General features: G+C 56.6%; 1 protein-coding gene across 3 annotated transcripts in view; it reads left to right on the top strand.

The window, feature by feature from the left end:
- Positions 1-8,907, top strand: part of Gdpd5 (glycerophosphodiester phosphodiesterase domain containing 5) — a 52,556-nt gene extending 43,649 nt beyond the window's left edge. For all 3 annotated transcript variants that reach the window (XM_059270682.1, XM_059270684.1, XM_059270691.1), the window contains 7 exons: positions 897-1,047; positions 1,636-1,854; positions 2,345-2,502; positions 2,806-2,953; positions 4,231-4,313; positions 6,578-6,690; positions 7,892-8,907. In XM_059270682.1, coding sequence (XP_059126665.1) covers positions 897-1,047; positions 1,636-1,854; positions 2,345-2,502; positions 2,806-2,953; positions 4,231-4,313; positions 6,578-6,690; positions 7,892-8,040 — 1,021 coding nt within the window. In that variant the 3' untranslated portion in view covers positions 8,041-8,907. The remainder of the gene's footprint in view (positions 1-896; positions 1,048-1,635; positions 1,855-2,344; positions 2,503-2,805; positions 2,954-4,230; positions 4,314-6,577; positions 6,691-7,891) is intronic.
- The last annotated feature ends 380 nt before the right edge of the window (positions 8,908-9,287 follow it).

Genomic DNA, 9,287 nt, shown 5'->3' with positions numbered 1-9,287 from the left:
GGCCACACCTTTAATCCCAGCACTCGGGAGGCAGAGGCAGGCGGATCTCTGCGAGTTTGAGGCCAGCCTGGTCTACAGAGGGAGTTCCAGGACAGCCAGAGCTACACGGAGAAACCCTGTCTCAAAAAACAAAGCAAAACAAGACCATACAGAAGTGATGTGCACATTTCCACCTATAGATCAGCATATGTGTTAGTATAAGTGATGGAGAAACCCACACCGACCTATCTCCTCACCCCCGGGGAGAGGAGAAGGCAGGGCCACCAAATACTATTCCACAGGGTGTGCAATGAACAGTTACACCATGCGTGTGAGGTTACCACTCCCGGTGTGGACAGCATGGATTAGACACACCATACCTCTCTGGCAGGAGTTGATAAAATGCCTCGAGGAGCAGGAAGCATGGTGCCCTTTACTATTTCACACTACGGCGCTCTGTGAACCGTGGCCAGCCCTGGTGGAATGAGAAGGGTGAGGGAAGTAGGCGGACTTTGTCAGAGGGACCTGTGCTGGCACCGTTATCAATATGGCATCTCAAGGACTTGGTCTGAGGCCAGGTCCCACCACTTAGTGGCCGTAGACCTTGACATAAGTGCTTCCTGCTTAGCCTCACTTCCCCCCATTATCACCTAACGTTGCTAAGTGACAGAACTCACTTTCCCCAGCCCTCCCCTCCTCAGCTGTCTTCCCCACTTGACCTTCATAGAGTCAAAGGACTTGTCCCTGGAGTCCTTTGAGGTCCCCACCGGCCCAGGACGCTCCCCGCGTAGGTGGGGAGTCTGTAGCTGAGATGGGAACAGAAGAGCTGTGTCCTTTGAGGGTGGGGAGAAGGGAGGGTGGTGACTGGGGGCAGGTGATAGCCCTGAGTGGGTGGTGACAGTGACCCTCTCCTGCAGCCTGGACGGCGTGCCCTTTCTCATGCATGACACCACCCTGAGGCGGACCACCAACGTGGAGCAGATGTTTCCAGAGCTCGCCCGCAGGCCTGCGGCCATGCTCAACTGGACTGTCCTGCAGAGGCTCAATGCTGGCCAGTGGTTCCTCAAGGTCTGCCTATACCTGGGCCTGCCATAGGCACGGGAGACATGGAAGGCTCCTCAAGAAGGAGGCAGGCGCCCATCAGCTCGGAGGACCCTAGCCAGCGACCTTCTGTGGACTCTGGCATCCGGACCCTGGAGCTATCACTGCTTGTTAGGGGGTCTCTGGTCTGTTGGCTTTCCCCCTCAAGGATACTGATCCTTAATAGGCTTGTTGAAGCCGTAGCCCTAAGACCGAGGATGTAGTTCACTTGGAGTGCTTGCCTAGCATGTGCTAAGCCCTGGGTTCAATCCCGAGCACCTCATAAACTTGGTAGAGTAGTGTAATCTCAGCACAAAGAGGATCAGGAGTTCAGGGTCATCCTTGGCTACGTAATGGACTCAAGGCCACACTGGACTGGCTCTAAGCGAAGGGTTCTCTTGGGAAGCAGGTGGGGACCACTGAGGTGAAGGTTAGGTCCCTAACTGGGCCACAGCCATCAACTGCCAATACACCAGCAGTCACTGGCTGCCCTGGGTCTCCATGCTCTATTGCCAGGAAGGTGCTTGAAAGCTCAGAAGGGCTGGTGACAGCCGTGTATGTCCCTGTCTCTGCCAGACTGACCCCTTCTGGACAGCCAGCTCCCTGTCACCCTCAGACGTCAGGGAGGTCCAGAACCAGTCCATCTGCAGCCTGGCAGAGCTCCTGGAGCTAGCCAAAGGTAATGCCACACTGCTGCTCAACCTTCGAGACCCGCCCCGTGATCATCCTTACCGTGGCAGCTTCCTCAACGTCACGCTGGAGGCCCTGCTGCATTCAGGCTTCCCACAGCACCAGGTGAAGCCCTGTTGGTGACCCTGGCTTAGCCCCTTTGCACCACCATAGACTCACCAGTCCCCTCTCCACACTTCACCACACTTCAGCTTCCCTGTTTGGACAACAGGGCTGTGTGCGCCTTGTGTTCCTGACTGCTCCGTTCTGGGGGCAGGAAAGAGTCCAATAAGTGCTTTCGATCGCTCAGAGGAGAGTGGGCGCCTGTGTTCCCTGGTTACTTCAGTGGAACGAGACCCAAATCACCGTGGTGTGACACTTTGGGAACCTGAAGCCACTCTGTGACACACAGTTCTGTAGATGCTCAGAGGCGGGGAGGGTGGGGAGGGTGGGGTTGCCCATCTTGTCTTGACCAGGGAAGCTGCCCCAGTTGTTCACTATGGGCTCCATTGCTGTGGACGGGCCTCTTTTTGACCCTCGAAGGGTCTAGTAGGGCTAGAGCCCTCACCCCAAACCTGGAGATGAGAGGCCTGACCACCCTGGCTCCTGCCGGCAGGTCATGTGGCTGCCTAACAGGCAGAGGCCTCTAGTTCGGAAAATGGCTCCTGGCTTCCAGCAAACATCTGGATCTAAAGAAGCCATTGCCAGCCTACGGAGAGGTCACATCCAGAAGCTGAACCTTCGCTACACTCAGGTGTCTCACCAGGAGCTCAGGTGCCTGCCCTGTGCCACCCCAGGTGCCCCTGAAGGAGGGAGGGAGGGAGGGACTTTGTACCCCCAGTTTAACCCTCCACCTATGACATGTGGGCACAGGGCAGAACACTGGGAGCTTGGGCACACAGGGTTTGGATGTGAGACCAGAAGCACTGGGCAGAGCGGGGCTTGTCCTGTGAGCATGGACGCAGACATGCCTTCCTCCTGGGGTGGCTGTGAGGGTGACAGTCTATCGGGGTGCTCCTCCAGCTTCATGCAGCAGAGCACCTAGAGACAGCTGACCAGCCTCTGTCCCCTGCCCAGGGACTATGCATCCTGGAACCTGAGTGTAAACCTCTACACAGTCAACGCACCGTGGCTCTTCTCCCTGCTGTGGTGTGCCGGGGTTCCATCAGTCACTTCTGACAACTCCCATACCCTTTCTCGGGTGCCTTCTCCACTCTGGATCATGGTAAGTTGGAGACTGTGGGGCCTGAGGGCATCTAGGGCTATCTATCAGTCACCTGCCAGGGCTGCCCCTGGGGAGAACCTGGGATAGTGGCATCCACGGTGTGTGTGTGTGGCGGGGAGGGGTAACTATAGGCTAAGGCAGAATGGGATTGTCACAGCTTCTGAGGTCTGCGCTGAAGTGCTGGGGACCCTGGGTCTGACTCATGGAAAGATCGCATTGCCTAGCAACCAACACTCAAAAGAAACTGACAGTTCCCTGGGTTGTGGGCTACTTGTTAGAGTTGGTTTTAAAAGGAAGTTGTTCCAGAAAGAGGCTGGGGACAGCACAGGTCTACTTGGAGGACCATGAGGAGTGTGTGGAGGTCAGTCATGGAGCACCTCAGACCAGCTGAACTCCCACCCCTGCCCCTGAGGGAGCCCCATGTCCCTGAGGATGCAAAGACAGGGAAAGCGCTCCATAGCTAAGGGCGGCAGTGTTGGCAAGTCAGAGCTAAGTTACAGGTGGTTTCAGGAGAGAGGTGTGGCCGAGGCCAGAAGAGGACTTCGGTGGTGGACAGGAAGCTATGGAGGTCTGGGCCGCGAGCTTCAGACCGATGCAGCTCATCAGGCCCCTGCCAAGCCTGAAGGAGCCACTTTCCAGTTGTAGTCCTTAAATGCCCCCAACACTCCTCGAAAGTGACATGAACTAACAGGCAGGCAGGCAGGCAGAAGGGTGCAGGCCCCACGGAGCTGATGGACCCCTAAAGTGTCCCTCATTTGTCTGAGGTCGAAGGTGCTGAGGCTATACATATGGGGCTTGGTTTTCCCCAGGCCCTGTGATCAACGTCCTCTTGCCCCATACCTATTTGTAGGGTCATATATCCATCTGCCAGGCACGTGGCACCTTACATGCCAATGAAGGACCCATCTTGTGTCATTTGGCTCTTGCTTTGAGCTCCTGTAAGCTTACACACACTTGAGACTCCACACACCACTTCTACCCTGAAATACACGCACGCACGCACACATGCACGCATGCACACACACACTTGAGACTCCACATACCACTTCTACCCTAAAATACACACACGCACACATGCATGCACGCACGCGCGCGCACACACACACACACCTTAGCCCAACATGCCTGAGTCCACTCTTACAAAATAAAATATTAAGGCACCTCAAGCTCCTCCCCTGCCCTTCCTCATTAGTCTAATATAAGAGGTCCCGCAGTCTATGGTCCCTTGGTCTAGATGAGCCATGACTGTAAGCTGGTCTTGGGTCATTTCTCCACAGCCCCCCGACGAGTACTGCCTCATGTGGGTCACTGCCGACCTGATCTCCTTCAGCCTCATCATCGGCATCTTCGTGCTCCAGAAGTGAGTAGACCCCAACATATCCATAACCAGCCTACCCTCAGCAGGCCCAGGCCCCACCCTCAGCAGAAACTGGATGGCCTCTAGAATGAGCACCCAGCTCGGGGCTCAGAGCCAAACCTTGCCCTGATCTGCTGTGTGCTACCTGGTGGACGCTGCCCGCTCCGTCTGCCCACTGTCAGCCAGGGCACGGGTTCACTCCTGGGAGGACCGAGGGCTACCCTGCCAGCTGAAACCTCCATGCCCGCCCCTTAAGACAGCTGGCACGTGGTTGCCATGGGTGGAACGGGTGGTCCGGGGAGGGGAAGATGTTGGGCCAGCCCGGGGCCCTAGGCAACCAGGAACCAAGGGGCTGGGGCTGGCTCTTGACCGATGTTCTCTCTCTGTCCCATCCTGCTCTGATGGCGCATGTCCCTCCTCTCTCCCCTCCCCCTCTCTGCTGCACTCTGGCCTCTCACAGCTATCACTTGATCAGGTAATTCTGGTGTGTTCCCTCCTGCTCCTCTTCCCCCTTCTGGCCACTCCCTTTCCAGGTCTGTCTGAAAAGCTGCTGTTCACCAAGTGCTGAGCCTGGGTCACCTTGCTCGTCTCTGCCTGCAGCACTGGCCCTTCTCCACCCTCCCACCCCACCCTCCTTCCCGCTCTTTCCTTTCCTTTTCCTTTATCCTTTGAGACGAGCTCTCACTACATAGCCCAGGCTGTCCCTCCGACTTTCAATCCTCCTGCCTCAGCCCCCTGCGTGCTGGGATTGATTCTTCCGGTCTGGCCGTGTGTGCTGTACTTTTTTGGTCCCTGTTGCAGTTTTTGTAGGTGGGGACCAGCGTCTCCTTGGTAGGTGCTGACCCAGCTTCCCTCAGCACCGGAGTGTCTCCCCTGGGGACAGGGCCCTCACATCCCCAAGTCCAGCACTCAGGGGGCCCTTTGCCACCTGCCCCGCGCGCGAAGTCCCATTTCTGTTTCTCTCCTGCTCCGTTGGCTTCTGTCTCTCGGGACTTCCTTTCCAGTGGTCCGTGCTGTTTCTCTGTATCTCTCCCATCACCCTTTTCTTTTTCACTGTCTCTGACCCACACCCTCACTCCTTTCTCCTCCCCCCGGGGAGACACCCCCCACCCAGTGGCTTTCCTGCCCCGGATGTGCCTGGCTGTAGAGACCCTGGCCATTTTCCCCATTGGATTCTAACATTAGTTGCTAAGGTGAGACCTAGGTACTAGGGATGGTCAGGTGTCTTAGGACCTGCTGGGTCAGGCAGCTTTGCTGAACAGCTTCTAGGCCAGGGTCCAGGACTGAGCTCTGGAAAGGAAGCTCAGCTTGTATAACTTCTTTCCACCTGCAGAGTCCACATGGTGCTGCCTGGTGTGGTCCCGAGCCCACCAGACGTAGCCCGGGCAGAGTCATTGTCTCCTGAGGGAATAGCCAGAGGGAGAAGAGGGGACCTGGGAGATGAAGCAAGGGGAAGATAATTTCTCTGTGGGCCTTGTTCTTTCATTCATTGATTCAACAAACACTTGCCCAACACCGCAACTCGCCGGGCATTGAGGCTGGCGCTGGGGGCCTGACAAGGAGCCAGAGGAACATGCCCTGGCCACAAGGATTGGCAAGGCAGCCAGCCCAGCCCAGGCACAGTGCCTTCCCCTCCTGCCTCCTGCTTGCCCCGTTTGCTCCGTCCCGCCACCCTGTCTGTCCATTTCCCCATCTAGAAACCCACAGTGAGTTTCATATGGAGTCTTCACTGCCTCTAACCACCCATCAGGGTCCCATCTCCTGGGGAATCCAGGGTGCTTATTTCTAATCAGATAACTCCATACCAAGTTCCTCTAACATCCTTGTCTGGGGACCTGTGAGGGCCAGTCCTAAACAAAACCTCGCTGTCACTGTCCTCTTTGGTCCCTTCTGGCTTTCCTCAGCCCATTGCATCGGCGGGTTTACAGGAGGCCTCTGCTGGGGCTTCCTCAGGCTGGTGTGTCCATAAAACAGGTTGTCAGTCACATCTGCTGAGCTCCTCCCCATCCTCGACTGTCCCACCCAAAGACAGCTAGGACAGAACTAATAAAACTGCCTATCTGGGCCAGGGCTGCTGATAAATGAGGGGGGAGAAAGAGGCAGGAGAGCCCTGGCTGGGAATCAGTAGACTGCCCCTCTCTGAGCCTCAGTTTACCCATTTATGCTGTGACTCTCAGGCCACATCAGGAGAGGCTCTGGAAATGGGCAGGGTGTCTGCTCCAGGGAGGCTAGGGAAGGACCTGATGCCCATGGGGCCGTCTCTGCAGGTGGCGTCTGGGTGGCATCCGGAGCTACAACCCAGAGCAGATCATGCTGAGTGCCGCCGTACGCCGGACCAGCCGGGACGTCAGCATCATGAAAGAGAAGCTCATCTTCTCAGGTAACAGCCTGCATGGACCCTGGATTAGGGGGTGCGCATGTAACACAGCAGGACAGTTGGACATAACCTCTTTTCAGGTTCACACCCGTGCACATACTGAGGGATAGAAACACATGTATCTCCACGTCAGACAACCCCGGATCCAGGGGCTCAGTGTCAGCCTTTGGTGGGGAGACAAAGGTGACAAGCTGGGGTAGGGGGTAGGGTGTCTGTTTGAAGGCCCTACACCTTTCCTTGGTTCACACATGACTCCGCTAAGTGACGACTATGCTCTGTCCACTGCCGGTCCCAGTCTGATGAAGGCAGCTGTAAAGACATGGGCAAAATGAGGCGTCACTGTAGCTCTTGTGAGGAGAGCCAAGGCAGAAAGTGTGCTCAGAGCTCCCTAGGGTGGCAAGGAAGGTCTGGGGTGGTGACGTAGCTGGGGTGTGGTGGAGGACCAGAGATGCCTGTGTAGTGGGATGCTCAGACACAAGAAAGGAGGCTCCCGGGGGAACAGGTATGCTCCCAAGGCTGCGCTGCTTGTCCAGGCACAAACAGCTAAGCAGCATTCCCCAGAGCTGCTTCCAGAACCTCGGCTCTGCCCAGCTCTGCCTACACTAGGACACAGGTGTCCTTGAGGGGCTCTGCTCAGGCCCCCACCCTTGTGGGCTGTGATGGGGGCTGGATGAACCAGACTGGCTTGAAATAGGAGACCCCAACCCAGTCTGGGGAATCAAGGAGGTGGCTGGTAGACCAACATACCAGAGATGGGGAGACCTGAGCCAGATTTTAGGAAAAAGAGGGATTTCTGGGGAGGGAAGTCACTCAACAGAGAGAAACCTGTGTGTCCAAATGCCTGGAGAAAAGTAAACATGGAGTAACAAGGCACCTAAGGTGCCATGGTTTTCTGCAGCAGGATGTTGGGGGGGAGGGCTGCAGAGGACTAAGGGCCCAGGAGGGACCAAGGGGCCCCTGAACACCAGGCTCAGTGCCCACAGGATCAGTGCTAACTGGATCCACTGGTTACAGCTGCCTCTAAGTGCCTTCCTCTCCTCTGGTCTCCCTGTCCTCAGAGCCCACCTGCCCCACTCACACTCTGTCTCCTCTGGTCTCCCTGTCCTCAGAGCCCACCTGCCCCACTCACACTCTGTCTCCTCTGGTCTCCCTGTCCTCAGAGACCACCTGCTCCACTCACACTCTGTCTCCTCCGGTCCAACAGAGATCAGTGATGGTGTGGAGGTCTCTGACGAGCTCTCCGTGTGTTCAGACAGCAGTTACGACACCTATGCCAACAGCACAGCCACTCCCGTGGGCCCTCGAGGTGGCGGCAGCCGTGCCAAGACCCTCACAGACCGGGGTGGGCATTAGCTGAAGATCTGTCTGCCCAACTTGTACCGAAGGTAGAATCCCGAAGAGCAGAGCTGGCAGAAACCAGAGCTGGCAGAAACCGCACCTGGAGTGCCCTGGGGGCTGGTTCCGCAGCCAGCTTGGATGCTCCCAGCTCCCCGGTCAGTTCCAGCCTCTCTTGCGGGTGGCGCCCTCTCCACTGAGGCTCAGCTGGGCCAGGACTCTAGCCTCTCAGACGCCCCTGCAGGCCTGGGGCTTTTCATCCAGGAAGGGAGGGCCTGGTCTCCTGGTCCACTCTCAAGGCCATCCTTAGCCTCCCAGCCTGGAAGGTTGGTGAGTCACTGGGCTGGGCCACGTGCCCCCTGGAAGTGGAGAACGTGGATGCTTCCCTGCGCCCCACTCCTGTCTATTTCTGTCTGTGCTGTGAGATGACTGTTCTCATCCTGCCTTGAGGACGTTGGCTGGGCCTCACCCCTGCTGGGCCTCACCCCTGCTGGCAGCTCCACTTTCTGCTCCCATCTCAAAGCACAAGGAAGTTCATCTCAGGAGGAAAACCAGTGGCTATGGTGGAGACGTGTTCCTCCCAACCAGCTTCCCTCCACCACGGGCCTCTGTCCCTGAGAACTAGCTAAAGATGGCCAGAATCACAGGCTGCGCTGTTCTGCCTCACACACCCAACTGTCCAACAGGGCTCTGGGCAGAAGTAGCCTTGAAGACCAGATAATCAACAGACTGATATGACCTTGGGTTCCCACAGCCGTGGCCACAGGGCAGTGGGCCACCTGGGCAAAGTGCTCTGGGCTCCGTCAAGCACGGGTGTCTGGCCAAAGATGCCTGCAGGAAAGGGACCCTAAGGGCTAGGACAATTAAAGCTGCCATCTCAACGTGTGGTGTCTCTGAACTGTCAGTGGCAATCCGGGGACACGTCATGTGAATCTGGGGTTGCGGGCTGGCCCCTGGGTTTGAGGAAGAGCTACTTCACAAACGAAAGTGAAAATGACTGACTACCTGAGCTCTTCCCTTGGTCAGCCATGATGCCTAGGCTTCAGGAGCCCTGAATTGCGAAACCAATAAACGTCCTCTCATTGGGGACGGGGTGTGAAACATGGCAAAGTGACCACCCAAGGCCACGTAGCTTTGAACAAGTCCATATCTTTGAGAAGTCCATATCCACACCCTGAACGCTCATGCTTAAAAAATGTCTTGCTAGAGTGTGGTGGCGCATGCCTTTAAAAAATATCTTTTTAAATTTAAAAAAAATATTCGTG

Source organism: Peromyscus eremicus, chromosome 1 (genome assembly GCF_949786415.1).
Source record: "Peromyscus eremicus chromosome 1, PerEre_H2_v1, whole genome shotgun sequence".
NCBI classification, from domain to species: domain Eukaryota; kingdom Metazoa; phylum Chordata; class Mammalia; order Rodentia; family Cricetidae; genus Peromyscus; species Peromyscus eremicus.
Note: the sequence above shows the minus strand (reverse complement) of the source record. Positions and strands in the feature narration are given on the sequence as shown.